Below are 17,866 nucleotides of genomic sequence, written 5' to 3'. Positions count from 1 at the left end.
TAACAGCGCCACCGTCGTTAATGACAATCGTAACCTCAAAGTCGCGGATGTATATTTTTTTTTCGCGATTGCTTCGATATTTACTGAAGATATAAAGAAACGAAGCTCACCAAGCAAGAAGAGATTAATTATAATACATGTATATGTATATAAATAGTCTGAGAAAAAGTTTGAATCGTGCGCAAAGAGAAGAAAAGAGATGAGAATCGAAGCGCACGATTGTTGATTTCCGATCAGTCGCTAAAGCCGTGGAAATGTCGCTCTCAACTATTGACGCTTCGTTCTGTTGAAACAATGAAGTGCACCGAGGAATACGAGAAAAGGATGAGTTGCTAGTTATGCTTCCGTCTACCGGTTATTTCAAAGCTATTATTTGCCCTTTTTACGAAAACGGCTCCTGCGACAGGCCCTATTGTCATTTCAAACACTTCCGCCGAGGTAATTCATGCTGCAGCCTAAGATCTTTGGTTAAGGAGAAAGGAATATAAAAATAAATATAACCGTACACCTCGATTTTATCTGTCAAAATATTGAGCGTTGCGCTTATCTCAACAAAAGAAAACGTAAAATCACTTCATAAAAAATACGCTCTGCAAGGTTCCTTAATTTTTATTATTTCGTTCCTCTAACAACCTCAATTTTTTTTTCTCCCAATTTCTTTTTACGCGAGCGATCATCATCGACGCGCAATTGATTTAAAAATTAATTTCAGATATCACATTCCGTTCCAAAGTCTCACAATCCGTCAAAGGTAGTACATTATGCCGAACTGTGATTCGCAATTATATTATGTTTTAAAAAACAGAACGATAAAATGATGGAGCGGCGCATGTCTTTTTTTTGACCAAAATAAACTTTCCATCGATAGATTTTCGAATGTATGATCAAATGTTTTGCCTGAAAGCGCTCAAAATGGGAGACAAATTGATTTATTTCATTGCCATGGAAAATATATTTGCGGTTAATAACTGCGCAAAACATTGGATCGTTTCGATTGTTCAAAATTAATCTGTTAACACGGGTTTTGGCCAGATTAGTTCCAGTCGTGAGAAAAATTTGTCCAAGATTTTTAAGGTGTACTGCTTTTGGAATGATACGGAAGTAGCTAGAATCGACAAGGGTAACGAGGATAATAACATCCGATAACAGGGTTATCGGGGGATTTGCATAAGAATATTGTTGGTATTTGTTTGGAAATCATAATGGGAAAATATTTGATGCGCGTAAATGTTATGGCGCAGATGATTCTACGAGTATGGGAACGACATCGGCGTGCCGGTCCGAGGCGGTTGAAACAATTGAAAAAACGGAGAGCTCCGCGGTGGGGTCCGGAGCAAAGGACAAAGCGGAAATTCATTTGTTGGTTAATGAAGCTGTGAAAAAATTACTGGAGGGCCAAGAAGTCGAGGACACCAGAGCGATGACGGATAAAATAGTTGCTCAAGTGGTGGAGAAATTGAAGCCCTCTATATCGTCTAACTCGGCGACCGGTTGCATCGTTGGAGCTCAGAAAACATCGATCGCCCATGCGTCTGGCAAACACACGGGCGTACCGGGTTGCGTGACGAAACCATCGGTCTGCGTTTACAATCCTACACCGATATCCGAATTAAAGAAACGCCATATTCCGGTGCCGGTTTATATGCCAACGAGAGAAAATCGTGTAGCTCCTAAGAGAAAATCGTCGTCGGACGTTTTAACGAAACCGTGGCTCAAAATGCTTCAAGAGTCGAGCAGTTTTGAGATGACTTACAAGCCAACCGCGATTGTGAATCCATCGCAGGAACCGGCCGCCGCGACGGTAGCGGCGACGGCAGTCGCGGAAACCTCATCGAAAACTTATGTGCCGACTCTTAGGTCCGACAATTCGTCGTCAAATTCGTACGACGATGGTAATTCGAACGATTATTCGGGCAAAGTAAAAGATGCTTATTATCCGAAATCGAAGAAGAGACGGGAGGAATATGTACCGAAGAAAATAAAGACACCACTGAAAAACGTTCATCAACAATTGGAAGATTCGGTGCTCGAGGATTTCGAGCCGGAGTTCAACATTATCGATGAAATACTGACTTCGTCACCGGGAACGACTCTGATCGACGATGTTCACGCGTCAATGGAAAACGAAAATTCCGAAGATCTTTGCTACATCGAACCCAAATTCTCAGAGGACGAGGAGGAAGAGGAGGAGGAGGAGGAGGAGGAGGAGGAGGCGACGGCGACGGCTCCAGCTCCGACAGGGGCGGTGGAAGGGCAAGAGGAAGAGGAAACTGAAGGAACAATCACGGTTGAACCGCCGATGGCCAAAAAAGTACAAAGAGGTGCCCCAAATGTCGAAACAATTCCAAGAGACATCCCTAATGTCGTAGCGAAAGATGAAAGTGCCCAAGTTGGAATTAACGAAAGCGAACAGAAGAAATTACGAAAAAGCTGCCACAAGACTCAAAGCCATGAAAAAAGATACAAAGATACAAACAATTCAAGGCGCAGCAGTAGCAAAGACGACAAGGGGCGACGAGCCTCTAGCGTCGGTGAAGAGCGTAACAAGAAAAAAGAACGCTTGGAATCAAGTAGTAAAAGCGATGGCGGTAGTAAGAGAGAGGAAAGAGAAACTCGGAGAAAGGAAGATCGGAGCAAGAGAAAGGGTCATCATGAAAATAAGAGCGGTCACGATAAAAATGAGAGTAGAGACAAAAATAGGCACAATAGTTCTAGCAAAAGAGAGAAAAAACGTTCCTCAACTCCGAACAAAGATAAAGATAAAGATAGAAGTAAGGATAATCGGAATAACGATGTGAAGAGGATGAGTTCTCATAGCAGTAAAAAAGACGCTACTACCTCGAGCTGTTTGAGCAAAGACGACAAGTTATCTGGCTCGAGGAGCGATGACGGTAAAACTCGCGAAAAATCGAGACGCGACAACAACAAACACCCGTCGTCAAGTTCCACCGCTTCCTCTCTTTCAAAATCAAAAAATTCGAATAAACATCAAAGTCACAAGAGCGATGAAAAAAAACGCGGTATTTCGCGTTCTGGCTCTTCTCACAAATCTGACAAAACTGATGATAAAAAGTCGAGGAGTCATCGTCGTCGTAAAGAATCGAGCAGTGAAACGAGCAACGTTGAGCCGGACGATCGTTCCGATAGCCCATTGGAAAATCATCATTCATTCAACGAAGAATCATTGATGCAGACCTCGGACTCTGACCACGACGTCGAGGAAGAATGTTTGAAGATCTTTCAGGTAATAAAAAAAATTTCAGCATCCACTGTGGCTAGTCTTGGAAAAAACTCTTTGACTTTATTTGATTTTGGTAACAATAAAAAAATGCGCATACGCAGGAGTACGAGCCTTCCGATCGTCCCAAAGGAGTTACAGCGAGAGAGAGAAAAAAAAGTCAGCCGGAAGATAGCAACGAGGAGGTGGGAAGAAAACGCGTGGCTCACCCTTCGGCAGCGGAAACGGCCGTACATTCGCACCGACAGAAACATCCGATTCCCAAAGCTCCGCTTCCTCAACAAAAAATGTACGAGCGTTGGCGTAACGCAAGAGAAGCGGTAGAGAAAAAAAATGCCGAGGGAAAGGTCGTCAAGGAGGAGGAGGAGGAGGAGGAGGAGGCGTCATCGTCGAGCAAGCAAATGGAGAAGAAAGGGATTCCCGTAACGGCTCAAGAATCGAGAATTCATTCCGTCAACGCAATGTCTCAGGCTTCCGCTTGTATAAACGCTCAGATCAATGGAAACGGTACGAATACAAATAAGAGCTCGGGGGGGGGGGGGGGGGGGGGGGGAGGTATGCCGCCGTCGAACAAGTGTTCACATGGGAATAACGATGAATTTGTATTATACAGGAAAAATCCGAATCGCTCACGTTCCGTATGCAATGGCGCTGGCTTTGAAAAAGAAACAAGTAACCGAGTCAAAGGCGGCAATGGAAGAAAGGGCGTTAGCGGCATTGCAAGCGAGGACCGCTGCACAAACGGCGAAAGGGTCGCGCGTCGCTCACATACCACAAGTGGTGAGTACAATTTTTGCTCAAGAATAAATATATAATAATAGAGAAAAGATAGTGTTCTCTGAGAAGAATCCTCGTAATTTGATATATGTAATATGTAAAATCAGGTACCCCAGCTGGTGGCACCCGAGCCGCTACAAGCCGCGACGCAAAAGTTTCCGATAAACGTTCGGCAGTACTACGTCAACATGATGCACGTTATATGCGTCCAAATATACACGAAAGGAGAAGACGCGGCTGAGCGAGCGCTACGAGAAGAATTGGCCTGTCATGATCGTTGCAAAGCTCTCTCCGTTTACAAGAATTCATGTATGCTCGCGACTCACAGATTACGGAAAGAGGCCGAACAAGGAACAAACGGTGAAGATTCATTACCATCGGCCAGCGGTATCGTTTCTCACAACGCTGTTCTCGCAGGCAAGTCGAAAGGTTCGTGGAGCGTTGAAAAAACTAAAAAATCCGTTAAGGATTATCGAGGAGCTGCTCTCTATGAAAGGCTTAGAAAGTGGATCGCCACTGATCAACAATTGAAGGACAACGGATATCCAAGACCTCATCCCGATGGATCAAAAGTACGTGTGCCTCTTGCTCGTTATTTCTTCTTTGCGACTCGTCATTCCGCTGGGGTTTTTCTTTTTCTTTTTTTTTTTTTTTTTCAATTTATTGTTTTTATTGTTATTTGTGATGAAGGGACGCGCTAAAATTTATGTCGCCAACACGAGGAATCAGTCGATTCTTTCGAAAGTGCCTAATGAGCGTTACTGCTCAAGATGCTGCAAACCTTTCGTCGTCGACAAGCACGGATTTCCGGTGGTACAAGAAAATTGTATTTATCATTGGGGACGAAAATTCACGACGAGAGGCGAATCAAAATATACGTGCTGCCAGCAATATGGATTTGCTTCGGGCTGCGCCGATGGAAAGTATCACGTTTGGGATCACGTTGATTATGAAAATCTTCGGGGTTACGTTAAAACTTTGCCCAAAGGTGAGGGGGAAAAAAAAAAAAAACAAGTACCGTTCAAAGCTTTTTTCATTTTTTCGTTTTGTTTAGTAATTGATTGTTTTAAAAAAATTCTCGCACATCCATGTTGGAAGATTCGCCAGCCGAGTCACAAGGTGTTTACGCTCTTGACTGTGAAATGTCGTACACGACTCAGGGACTCGAGCTGACCAGAGTTACCGTCATAAATGACAAATGCAATATCATTTACGAGACTCTCGTTATGCCTGAGAATCCAATACTCGACTACAATACAAGGTTTGAAGCAGTATTGTTTAGCGATAAAAATATTTCTTTGTTATTTCAATCGGATTAAAATTGTTTTATTGACGTTTCGCTGTGTACAGATTTTCAGGCATAACTGAGGAAACTATGAAGGGCGTTAAAACATCGCTTCTCGACGTTCAGGCGACCTTATTGACCATGTTTTCCGAAAATACGATATTGATCGGTCACAGTTTGGAGAGTGATTTCAAGGCGTTGAAACTTATACACGACACGGTCGTTGACACAAGTATTATGTTTCCCCACAAAAACGGACCCCCCCATAAGCGGGCCCTCAAGAATTTGTGCTCCGAGTATCTTCGAAAAATTATACAGAACGAGGGTGAGTAGATTTTATTTCTCATCATCCTCCTCCCAACTCACGATTATGCAACAAATTGGAAATCCTTTTACCCTTTTATTCGTTTATTCGTTTCTTCGTTGTTTCTAGTCGGTGGCCACGACAGTGCGGAAGATGCGATTGCCTGCATGGATCTCATACACTGGAAGGTCAAGGAAGAGGCGAAACTCGAATAAGATATACGATATACGTATTATATTACGTATAAAAAAGACAATTTCAAAGTTAAGTAAGGAATCTACGAGCGAGCGAGCAAGCGAGCGAGCGAGCGAACAAACGAACGAACGAACGAACGAATGAACCACGAACCGAACGTGAGCCAAATTCTAAAACATTTTTATTTTCTTTTCATCCATCATAGTCGAGTTATTTTTCTCTCTCTCTCTCTCTCTCTCTCATCGTCTCTTCTTGCTCATAAGAAATTCTAATAAAAATTAGCAACAAATATTCCAACGACTTATGAGACAAGGCATCCTTTTATATTTCTTTCTTGGCTCGCACGAAACATGTTTCATCTTTGTGATTCACAAGAATTTTCTCTGTATACTCTACAACTCTATGTACTATAGTTTTTTTTTTTTTTTTTGTATAAATGTGTAAAGTATACTCAATTCATTTTGCTTTTTCGTTTTTGTCTTATTTATTTATATATTTTTCAATTCGTTTTTCATTTCACGAAGGAGCATTGAAAAGGAAAAATATATAAAATTATTCTATATGATCACTGTGGGTTGAGGGGCTAGAATGGAGTAAGAATTTTGCACAGGAGAAAAAAAATGACAGATTCATCGTTATTCCTACCTCCATACTTTGATTAGTATTTTTGTACTTGGTTAACTGTTTATACTTTGAATCATCAAATACACAACGTTATAACCCCCAAGATTTTTCCATCATTCATAACGTGCTCAATATTAAAAATGGGAAAATCCCCCACTCGATTGAAACAAAAGAAAAAAAAAGAAAAGAGAAGAATACAGGCTCTTTTCTTCTTCATAAGGATTCGAGGATTTTTATATAAAAGTCATAAAGCAAATATTTCTGTACAATTTTCTTCCTTCTTTGCGTCATAATATTCCACCTGATTACCATATTATTGTACGCTCGATTATAAAAATTGATCGACTCGATGTACTCGCTCTTGACGCGATTAAAGCGTGTATTTATTCTTTCGTCGACGTTACATATATACAATTCGGGCGAACGCTAAATCATTCGCATTCTCTATGTAGATTTTATAAGAAAAAATAGAGTTTTGTGACTATATGATTTTTGTGGCCGACCGTTGGTGCGCGTCTCTCACTTATATCTTTCTTGGCTCATGACCAATTCGACGTCGAATAAAGTTTTAAGGATTCTTGTCTGAGGAAAGGATAACATATTCTTCATTTCGTTATCGTTCCCGGTACACGGCTCGGCGCTGATAACATTTTTTTGCCTATCTAAAATTTGAAAAATATTGTTCTTCATCTATCTGATAAACGTAGAAAATATTCTCATTCTCCTTTTTCCTGTCAAACGTGAGATTATGCATTTTCTCGTTGAATTACAGGATAGGATGGGATGGGGGGAGGAGACACGAAGCTTTCTCTGACTAATTTTTAAAATAAATTACGTGCTATAGGGAACTCGTTGCCTTCGCGAAAAAATTGCCAGTTGTTCATCGTTCAAGGTAGCAGAAGCTGCTGCTGACCATATTCGTGATTTTTCAAATGCCCTTTTTCTCGTAAGTGTAAGCGTAATTTTTTCTTTCAACGTATTTCGCGCGCGTATCGAGGGAATATCGGTAACAAAGCAGCCTCGTTATTTATTTATATATATATTTTTTTTTGTTCTCTCACTATATACACGAATGAAGCTTCTTACGTCTTGATCGACCATCGAAATGTACATTTTGTCATCCGGTCAAACGGTTTACAAGGCCAAAAGGAATATGAATTTAACAGGGCTTGTCATAATTTCCTTTATTCCGCGCGGTACTTTTCTTATCTTTCTTCGTCGATAGGCCAAATATGAGTCCTCCTCGACGATCCTTCATATTCGTGGGCGCGTCGTCGCGCGTATAAATACAATATAGTACATACACACGTTTCGATATATAATAACAATCTCTCGTCGAAAAAATATATTTTCTGTACATTATTGGCGCAGCCGAATTGAACGTTCTCTCGTCCGGTCGAAAGGAACAAATTTTTTTATTCCTTGGATACGAAACGAAAGAAAAGTAGTCGGTAATAATTATTCTGCCGGTGATGTTTTATCAAGGTTCGTTATATTCGTGGCATTCGTGGCATTCGTGGCATTCGTGGCATTTGTGACAAGAAATAAAGGAGGCGGTTTCAAGGAGGAGGATGCAAAGTGCGGCGCAATGATGGAAGAGCAGGCAGGCAGGCGGCGGGAGGGTTTATCGGCCTAGGGATTAACAGGATCATCGTAATCCTGATCACCGACGAGATATAAAAATTGAAAAGCTATAGCCAACAAACTTATACCAAGAAGATCACCCATCGCGGTCAAATATGGAATGGCGGAATTGTCAGGATCAATTTTGCGCTTCCACATCCAGTGTATCATGATGTAGGCGATGTAGAGTAACGCCGCGACTTGGAGCATCGCCGCGCATAGATAAACGAAAACGAAGAGCGGCGTCAACGCGGTATCTCCGTCTTTCATGTATTTAATCATGTATATAAATATTATGTGGCCGGGTATAACCATCGCCATGAGGACGCGCGTAGTCCTCGCGTGTAAGCCTGTAAAAAAAGAAACAAAAAGAAAGAGAAAGAAAGACGGGAGTTGAAAGTTTGGAGAGGCGCTTTTGTTGTTCTCAACGCTCGCGAGAAATAAAAAAAAAAAGAAAGAAAGGTGAAGACTGACCTTTGCCAAAGAAATTGGCGATCGGAGTGATGAAGATGACCGGATGCGTGTGCCCCGGTGGTATGAGAAGAGTCCCGAGTTCGGCCTGTTTGTGAAGAGCGGTAGAAATTCGGCTGGCTTGTACAGCGACGAGATTACCACCAACCCCGTTGATGACGGGTTGAAATACGGTGAGATTTTCAAACCGGGATACCATAAATTCGAGTATCAAACCGCCGCAGCTGCTTATGAGCATCGCTACCATAACGGGTGTCCAGCCTGAATAGAGTACGTCGTTGGTGTATTTGTTTTTTTTGGCGATCCATACCCAGAGAGGGGTTACGAGGATGTAAACGGCGATAATGAGAGGAGCCAACCAGTCTTGTTTGTCTATCGATTCGTACAGGATCGTTGAGATCCAGGACAAGAGGGCGAGCGACGTTATATCACCGAGACTCGCCGCGATCGGGGTCGCCACGTTGTCCGGATTTATGTTACAATGACGCGAAAATACGATAACACCCGCTGTTATTAGGCCCAAAACGAACGAAGCTAACGAGGCCGTTACCAGACTACTCGCGCACAAGAGATACGAGTGGTCCAGGGACACCGTACCGTTCCTGAATGCTCCCATCACTATGGCTACCACCGAGCCTAGAAATCCAACTACTATCGCCTGGCACTGTCAACAAACCATTATTTTTCATCAACAAACATGCATTCGTTGGGCGGCGATCCTAAGACGAAATGGAGAATGGAAAATGGAAAACGACCCGTTGCCGGAGCTCCGCGTTCAGAATCAAAAAATGCGAGAAAGGGTATAGCGGAAGTAGTAGGCTGTCCCCTTCCCCGCATAAGTGGTTAGACAGGCTCGAGACTCGTGTGCGGCACCGTTCACGCGCGACAATCGCTAAGCTTCTTCTCTCTTCTTTCAACAATACACATACGCCCGTACAAGATCAAGTATAAACGTCTCAATTAAAATTAGACAACCACGACCTTTTATCTCGTAATCGTTGCGTCACTCGATTTCATCGAAGCGCACACAAACGCGACGACCTTACACGAATAGACGAATATAATAGCCGCCGCGCCGAATATTATTTGTCCTGTCGGAGAGCATAACCGCGGGTATTCCCGCGCTGCGGCAACGAAAGAGGCAAAAAAAAAGTATATAATAACCGAAAAAGCTTCTCCGCGCGCATGTTTGATGAAAAAAGATTCATTTTTTTTTTCGCGCAGCGAACGATAAGAAAATCGAAAATCGTACGCGAGACGCCGAGCGATAAGGAAATTCAACAAGTAGTCGAGTCAACGGGGAGGGGGATAGAAACACCTTCCGGCGAAGGTTACTCGCGGAAACGATGTATGACGCAGTTGGTCCGAACGAGATAACTTTTTTTTTTTAGACGATAGAAGCGAGAAGATTGTTCGGAAATTGATGCATGTTTTTCGTCTTGTTGGATCGTTCGATATTCGAATAAAGAACAACGAGTTGCTTACCTGTATGAGAACCAAGTTTCCAACGATCATGGACCATTGCTGTTTGGGAGCGTCCATGTGTCCGAGATTCGCTTGCGTCGACAATCTGGAGGCCAGGGTCATCTCCAAATTACCCTTCAGCCCCAACAGCGCAGGTACGAGTATCATGAGTTCGTTTACTTTTTCAAAAACTACCCAATGCTGCGTGGAAAATATGGAGAAAAATGAAAAAAAAAAAAAAAAAAAAAAAAAAAGAAAAAAAAACAACAACGACGCAACGACAAGAACGGTTACGTCGAAAGGATGATTTTGGCAGCGACACCGCGAAAAAGCGCAGAGGGCGTACTCACTTGAACCTCGTCGAGAACGAGACCGGCACCGACCATTCCCAAACCGGCAACGAGAAACGGTATAAAGACCTGAATCGTTATTGCCAAATAAGACTCGACTCGCTCGCCACCGTCGCATCCGCTGAAACCGCTTCCCGCAACGACATCCGGCAAACGTCCAGCATCCCCGGGGGCGGCGGCGGCCTCGTCCAGGATCGTAACTTCGAGGCAATCGTCCGTACTCGAGAGAGTCGAGGTCAAAGGAGTTGAGGCCAGTCCCGTCTCCGACACGGTACGCGAACGTCCGCCGATCGGGGTCATCCTGTACGAGTTCCGGTTGCCGCTGTGCACCAAAACTTCCTTACATGGCCCACTGTCAACACACACGCAACACCTGCATCATTTTTTTTCATTTCCATTCTTGAGGCAGCGTTCTCCTGCCCCTCCCCCTCCCCCGACGACGTTATTCGTTCGCTCGAGAAGAGGGTGCGCGGCGCTGATCGAATATTATTCTCGTGCCACGTTGCCTATATAATACACACGCGCAAGCTTCTTTCCCTCTTTGTATTGTTGTTTTGCGGTAAACGTACTCTTTAAATTTCACGCTGAACGTTGAATGTTGTTTGTTTACGACGAGTCCGAGACTACCGAGCGGTGAATCATTATCCGAAATCCTTCCCGACCCCGACCCCGACCGATTTTCCTTCATCCGAGCCTCCAACATCTCACGAACATGCCGAACTAATCGGCTTCGTACCCGTCGAGATCAATTTATGCAAATGATTCGTCTTCGCGCGAACGTCATTTTTTTATTACTTCGATCGTTTACCGCGCGACGCGTATATGTATTATATTATTACCGATCCGAGCGCGATAACGTCTCACAGTCGTCGCTCTCGTTTCGTCGCTCCCCACCGTTATTTACAAATTACGACTCGACGCTGGAAAATCATGCTTGCGTAATAATAATAATCACAACAAGACGCGCGCCCGCTTAAAGGAATGAAGAAAAGCCGAGATTTTCCGTCGTCTCTCCGTTTCTCCGTGTTACAGATTTTACGTAAACAGGAAATTGCTCCGCACCGTTCGCTAATTAATACTCTCCCGCGAGTCTCGTAGACACGCGCCTGTCTGCCCCTTGAATCCTTGGAATATATTATTTGAAAATGCGAATCTTTGCACAATTTGAATCGTTGATGCGATGTTCTCTTGTAACACGCGCACCCGCGATGCGAATAAAAAACATTCGACGAAATATATACTTATAATTTGTTAGATCAAGATAGAATTTCAATATTTTGAGAGAGAAGAAAAATGGGAAAGCAGGTCGCGGGTTGGTCGGGTACCGCGCCGCGCCCTCGCCGCTCCGACTCGTCCCTCCGTGATTATCGAATTTTCGTGTTATGTCGCCGTCCGGCACGTGTGTGCCGCGCACGCGATAGATTGCACAAATATTCGCAACGTATCGCGATCAATAAGTACTAGTCCTCTCAATCGATTGCACCGCGCTTTCGTACTATATTTAATATATGTATTTTTATCAACGACGATTCAGAAAATGAATTCGCTCTTCAACTTTCACGGGGTGCCGGATATATTATTCCTCCCTGTCGGAGTTGCTGCTCGATGATGGGGTCAATGCCGAGATTCGATAAGGAATATTAAATCGAATCGAGCTCAACGATTCTTACCTCGCCGGCGTTTTCCTATCCCATATATATATATATATTGTTTGTTTCACCAAAAGGGACCTTTCACTCTGAGCAATCTATAAGAAAATTATTGAAAATATAGTAAGATTCCGCCGCCGCCGTCGCCGTAACCGCAACCGATTGGATCTTGGAATCGGAGGATCTCGGTATTATTCAGGGCGAGATCCGCCGTTTGATATCGTTGAACAATATTGTTCAGCATCGATGTTGGATCGCGAACCGGAGGCCACGTGCGCGAGGCCGTTACATTATACGGTTACATCGCGACTGAAGACGACGACCACCAGGATCAGTTTTCTCAAATGGCGCCTCGAGACCCCCGTCCCCGTCTCCGTCGCCCATATAAAAATCATCCCCCACCCTCGCGAACGATATTCGCCACCGTTCAACGTGTGTGTCAATGCGTTATTATATCGATATCCGTGTTGGGCGCACACGGACACCCTCGACGAACTGTGCAGCTCGAGAATTCGCAGGCGCGAGCTTATCGATCGCTCTACGAACGGGGAGCTTCCTGCTCTCGGTGCGCTCGACGAAGAGTCCGCGGAGACTTCGGAGACTCCCAACAAGCGCTTCTGCACGAGGGGACAACGCACGGTCCAAAATGAGCAGGGCACTCTCTTCGTTTTATTCGACTTTAATTGATTCGGTAATTTGGAAAATTCATTTTTCTTTTTTAGCTTAGCATATAACGAAACTTTTTCGACGCTTATTTCTCCAAGAGGATTCGCCCGACGATGGTGAATTAGTCCTGTCGCTTTTTTATTTATTTTTTTTTAATTTATTTCATTATAATATCTTTCATATGATTTTATAAATTTATTATGACGCGTTAAAATATATCGACCGTTTGACTTATCGCGTGACCCAGATGAGGCTGAATCCTTGTACGCGATTGAGAGTTATATACAACAATCAAATACATAATGTCAAAATCGTAGCGAACGAGGCCCATGATATACTACGTGGATGCGAGTTTGCCTCCTTTGCTGTAGCCATCCATGCGTTTACACATATATATCCGTGCGTGCGTATACGTGCTTGCCTGAGACCGAGAGCATATAGTACAATATCGAACGAGAGGGAGAAACGTATATAAACGGTTGTATATGATATTAAGTTTAGCGTCGATGATGAGGATGACAACGTCGACATCGACGACGACGACGATGACGACGTCGACGACGACGACGACGACGACGACGACGACGACGCGAACAGTGGCTCTCTGGAGCAATTTGTATTCTGGTAACTTCTGGACTAGGTCACATCTATGGAGGCCCACTTTTCTGATTACCCGCAGTTAAAACGTTTGCATTTTGCTCTGCTCCTACAACGCGTTCGTGTTACTTAACAAGTGCTTGAACGTAACCATTGTTTTTTTTTGTTTTATAATCCCAATGTTTTATAATCAATGACAAATGTAAAAAATATTTTTTACTCTCTCTTTCTCGCGGGCGCGCGCGCATTCGTGAGGATTGGAGGAATTTTCATTAATAGAGGCGATGATAATTAGTGAATTTCGTATGCGAGAGTAGCAATAAATAATTAAAGAGGAATAGAAAAATAAACTGACCGGAGTGAAAGCGACTTATAAACTCGAGTCCGACGAGTGAGTATATAGGAATGAGAAATAACGTTGGCGCGATGGGCTGTATTTTTTTACGAGGTGTAACAACACGACGATTTAGTCTCGTCCGGTTGACTGCCAAGATTTTAGCCTGAGCACGTGGTCGTGTTTCCCAGGCGACGAGTGACGTATATGAGCGAGGGGCTATACGTCACTACTCGTCGTCAAAACGACCCAACGTCTCTATCGCATTACGCGCAATTGCGAATTGTTTATTATTTTTTTTTCTACAAATTATTCTCGCTCGTTGATAAAACTTTTCACGATGACGATCGGAAATGAAATTTCTGCGGCATTTATACAACAAGCATCGTAGTGATCCTTCTTCTTTCTTTCGCTCCTCATTGGTGGTACTTGCGACGAGTCGCGTGGAGTTTGATGGAATTCTAATTGAGAGAAGGAGGAATCGCGTTAAAAACGTAAAATCCGGAAAACGTTGAGACGCCCGCGCGCGATACGTTTCGATATGACGAAGGGAGGGTAGTAGGCGCGAGAGAAGCGACGTTGCAATTGGCGAACTTGACCCTGCTTGAGTTGGGAGGAATTGCTATAGAGAGAGAGAGAGAGAGAGAGAGAGAGAGAGAGAGAGAGATGCGTTCGCTTAACTTTGACATTGAATTCACGATCTCGAGAGAAGCGCGCGTTTATGCCTCTATACTTGCAAATGAAATTGTCTAATCGAAAGGCGCGACGAGTGCATTTAAATTTTTCATCATTTTTCTTGGCGACTGGCGACCCGATAGATTGCGATATCGATCGTGCCACGCCGCCGCACCGTCAAACTTCTTATCAGCTTATAGATTCTTATAAAACCTATCGCGTTAATAATAACCAGCGTTCGTTCCAATCAATCTTTTCATCCGAGAGCGGATCTCGTTGGATACACCGCGCGTGTCCGCGGCGTATCGATAAAATATTTTATCAAATGCTTTAATTTGCTCGAGTTCCGATGATTCTTCGGACACCCTGTGCGAAGGATGCCTGTTCTCGCGTAGTCTGTTATACGTACAACTGATTACTTAAATGCCTAATATGCCGCGAGTGAACCCGATAGTACACGCGTTATGCGGTACGACTCGAACGACGCACGGTGCAACACACCGGATCGTTTAGGCTTAGAGAGACTCGGTACATCCTCATCCTATAAATATACATATGTATACGTGTATTAAACTACACGAGAGTATATGGGACTGATCTAATTGACATTGCCACTGTGTTCAGGGCCGTTTGCACGGAGGAGCACAGTGCGAAACGCCTGTGAACCGATCCATCATCGTTTGACGTAATCCTCATCCTCGTCGTCTTGGCCGCCGCCGTCGTCGTCACGTGTCTTTCAATATCTTTTTCTCCTATAGGCGGAGTCGCGGTTTACGAATCTCGCCAAAAGTACAATATTCCTCAATCGATACTCCAAAGTTTGAAAAGTACTTGTAATGTGCATTAAAAGAATAAAGAAATAATAAGAATTATGTTTCATCAAAATGTAATAACTGACCGTAGAGATCTCAGGGAGGAGCTGGTGATTCGAGGATTCATTTGAAATAGCCTGCTCTCGAGCCGTTGAGCTTGATCGATTTTATTGAATTTCTCCATTTTTTTATTTGTTTCTCGTCCGTTGTTACTTCAATCGAAATGTATTTTAAAATGCGATGCTCCACAAAAAGAAAAAGAAGAATGAAAATAAATTTGCACGCAGCAGCAGCAGCAGCTCGTATATGCACCGGTGAGCGCGTTCATCATATTTTGTCGTTCGTATCGACTCGTGACACGCTTAAAAAATCCATAATTAACCGGTTGATCTTAAAATTAATAATTATGCCCGCATATAAACGCGTACTTGTTTCCCGTGATAAATTCTAGCGGCGACTGACGATAACGCCTGCTGCTATGTAAATTTTTCATCTTTCTCATTCTTTCCATCATCTCGTTAATACGAGTAACCGCGTTGGAACGTTCCTGTTGCGGGATATACGAAATTGTGAAATCATTATATTTGACGAAGTAGATATCGCTTAGCAAACTTTTTCTTTTCTTCGTTTTTTTTATAGACTCGCCCGCGTACGCGCAGGCACAGTTTTGAGAGCACGAAGAAATAGCGATTTACGCCATTACGCGCGTGAATATACATGGAACCCCCTTTCCCTTTTCCCTTTCCCTCCTCTGCGAAACTAATGAAAGAAAAGGCGCCAAGATGAAAACCCGTATGCGACGAATGAATAATTGGGTTTTGCTGCAAATGAAGACCGCGAAATCGATGAAACAAGATCTTTTATCTCCGCTTAATCACCAAACGAGTCCGATCGACATGATCAATCATGGATAAAAGGGGGAAAATTGACGATGCGACGCATATATACGCATGCTGATTTCGATGATCTATCAGTATACATGCTTTCGTATATTATAATATACTATACGAGACCCGTACGTTCGCGGTTCGCGAGATAATTAAGACGCGCGAGCCAAAGTTTGAATTTATCGGCGCGGGGCTGCTTATTGAACGATCCAATGAGCACCAAACGCGTTTACACAAATGCCCTAATAATCCTTTTTGGCCAATAAATATAATATGGCGATTTTTTTGTCTTTTCTTGTTTGTTGGAGTAATTCTCGCGAAGCGCACTTTGTCGCAGCGAATATGACAAACAAAATGAATGAAATAAATACTCACATAACGAGCGTCACTCGGCCGTAGCTCGATTTCCTCGGTCCATGCGGTCTTTCATATCACTCATCGAGGACACACGTCACACTTTTATTAATACAAGATCTCAGTATCGCACGCATATATGAAAAATGTGGGTGGTGAAAATTTGAAAATCAAAAGAGGAGAGGGAAAGCGGCGAAATATATGCGAGGAGGAGGTGAATACAAGATTTTATCCTATGGTATTCCTCGGGATAAAAACATCAAGTAGAAGGGTGGCAAAAGAGGGTGTTCGCACCAACGTCCGATACGAAGCAAACACGGCGGATAGTTTCGCACTCTCGTTACCTCGCGTTTCCTTCACCAAAACTTTATCGTCGAGCATAGTGGTCTTCTGATCTTTCCAAAGGACGAACAGGAGCCACAAATTCACAAGTACGATTGGTATATTCCATTCCACGGTACACGTGCTGCTTCCGCACGAGAGTGCCGATTGTCAATCGTTGCGCGTATAAGATATGAGAAACGAGCCTGCTCCAAATCCTCGCCCACGAAATAAAAATGCAAGAAAGCTCAACACTCCCGGCTGTAGAAAATATTTAATTAATTGTATTCTCGATCGTTTCGACAAAGATTTAGAAAATTTGGGCTTGTCGACAGTAAGAAACGCACGAACCGAGAAAAGTATACGTGATGCGCGCGGGTCCGCACTCGCGAGTCCGATTGACGATGATACCCCATAGTGCTGGATGCTGGTGAGTTCGCGAACCGACAATCGTATCCATCAACCGAGCTCCTGTGTGCGCGTGTATCCCCGTGTACGTGCGTCGTTAGAAGATTATGAATGAAGCGCGTATTATTATTATTGTTATTATTATTATTATTACTATACCAAGAGGAGAACGCTCTTATACATACAAGTATACCTTGGATCATATATATATATATATATTCGAGAGTTGAGCGTATCGTCGCCTATCATCTGCTCCCGAGCTTTATATATGCTCTTTTGAACAACCCCGCTATTATAGGACCCGCGAATCTGTGTCATCCAAGTATTATTCGCGGGGAACAAAGATTAAGTAGAAAAGAAAATATTTCTATTGCAACGAGTCAGACGAATAAGAAGCGCATTATGTTAGCCTTCTCGAGAAGAATTTTTATAATTCGTATCAATTTGAAATACATATAACTCCGACACGACAAACGGATCGTACAAGCGGGTTACTTACCCCCCACCCCGTCATTGGGACGTTCGGATGATTTCGGACTTATTGAGCAAAACTCGGCGTTTTCTTGTGAATACGATGATGATCCTCCCGATTGAGCCATAAGGCTCAAACTTAACGCGGATGAGATTTTCAACACCCGTAAAATAATAATCGCACCATAACGGTTGTCATATGGGCGAGAAAGAAACTACACAGACGCGAACAGAGATCTCGATGAAACTCCTGACGAGATTGACTCGCTACGCGCGTACTCGCTTTTTCTCTCCTACCGAGTTTAATCGCGACTAATCAACAATCTTATATACGCACGATAACCAAAGACGAAACTTTTTC

At 43.4% G+C, this 17,866-nt stretch overlaps 2 protein-coding genes across 9 annotated transcripts; one reads left to right on the top strand and one right to left on the bottom strand.

The window, feature by feature from the left end:
- Window positions 1-32: 32 nt before the first annotated feature.
- LOC122414865 (RNA exonuclease 1 homolog) lies at window positions 33-6,526 on the top strand. Of its 3 annotated transcripts, XM_043426478.1 has the most exons (10): window positions 49-438; window positions 713-751; window positions 1,242-3,244; window positions 3,343-3,745; window positions 3,852-4,018; window positions 4,123-4,587; window positions 4,706-5,003; window positions 5,114-5,276; window positions 5,366-5,625; window positions 5,734-6,526. In XM_043426478.1, the coding sequence occupies exons 1-10, from the start codon at window positions 339-341 to the stop codon at window positions 5,817-5,819; spliced, it is 3,984 nt and encodes a 1,327-aa protein (XP_043282413.1). In that variant the 5' UTR covers window positions 49-338; the 3' UTR covers window positions 5,820-6,526. The 3 variants fall into 3 exon arrangements, with proteins under 3 accessions (XP_043282415.1, XP_043282413.1, XP_043282414.1); XM_043426479.1 differs by lacking the exon at window positions 713-751 and having other exon boundaries at window positions 50-438; XM_043426480.1 differs by lacking the exons at window positions 5,366-5,625; window positions 5,734-6,526 and having other exon boundaries at window positions 33-438; window positions 4,786-5,003; window positions 5,114-5,251.
- Window positions 6,527-6,775: 249 nt separating this feature from the next.
- On the bottom strand, window positions 6,776-17,025 carry LOC122414879 (solute carrier family 41 member 1-like). Of its 6 annotated transcripts, none has more exons than XM_043426524.1 (5): window positions 16,327-17,025; window positions 10,332-10,704; window positions 10,003-10,182; window positions 8,521-9,181; window positions 6,776-8,396 (listed from the first exon to the last, which is right to left on the bottom strand). In XM_043426524.1, coding segments are annotated over exons 1-5 (1,557 nt in total). In that variant the 5' UTR covers window positions 16,329-17,025; the 3' UTR covers window positions 6,776-8,055. The 6 variants fall into 6 exon arrangements, with proteins under 6 accessions (XP_043282459.1, XP_043282461.1, XP_043282460.1 ...); XM_043426526.1 differs by having other exon boundaries at window positions 10,332-10,683; window positions 16,327-17,024; XM_043426525.1 differs by lacking the exon at window positions 16,327-17,025 and adding an exon at window positions 12,002-12,298 and having other exon boundaries at window positions 10,332-10,683.
- Between the last annotated feature and the right edge of the window lie 841 nt (window positions 17,026-17,866).

This window comes from Venturia canescens, chromosome 8 (genome assembly GCF_019457755.1).
Source record: "Venturia canescens isolate UGA chromosome 8, ASM1945775v1, whole genome shotgun sequence".
Lineage (NCBI taxonomy): Eukaryota > Metazoa > Arthropoda > Insecta > Hymenoptera > Ichneumonidae > Venturia > Venturia canescens.
Note: the sequence above shows the minus strand (reverse complement) of the source record. Positions and strands in the feature narration are given on the sequence as shown.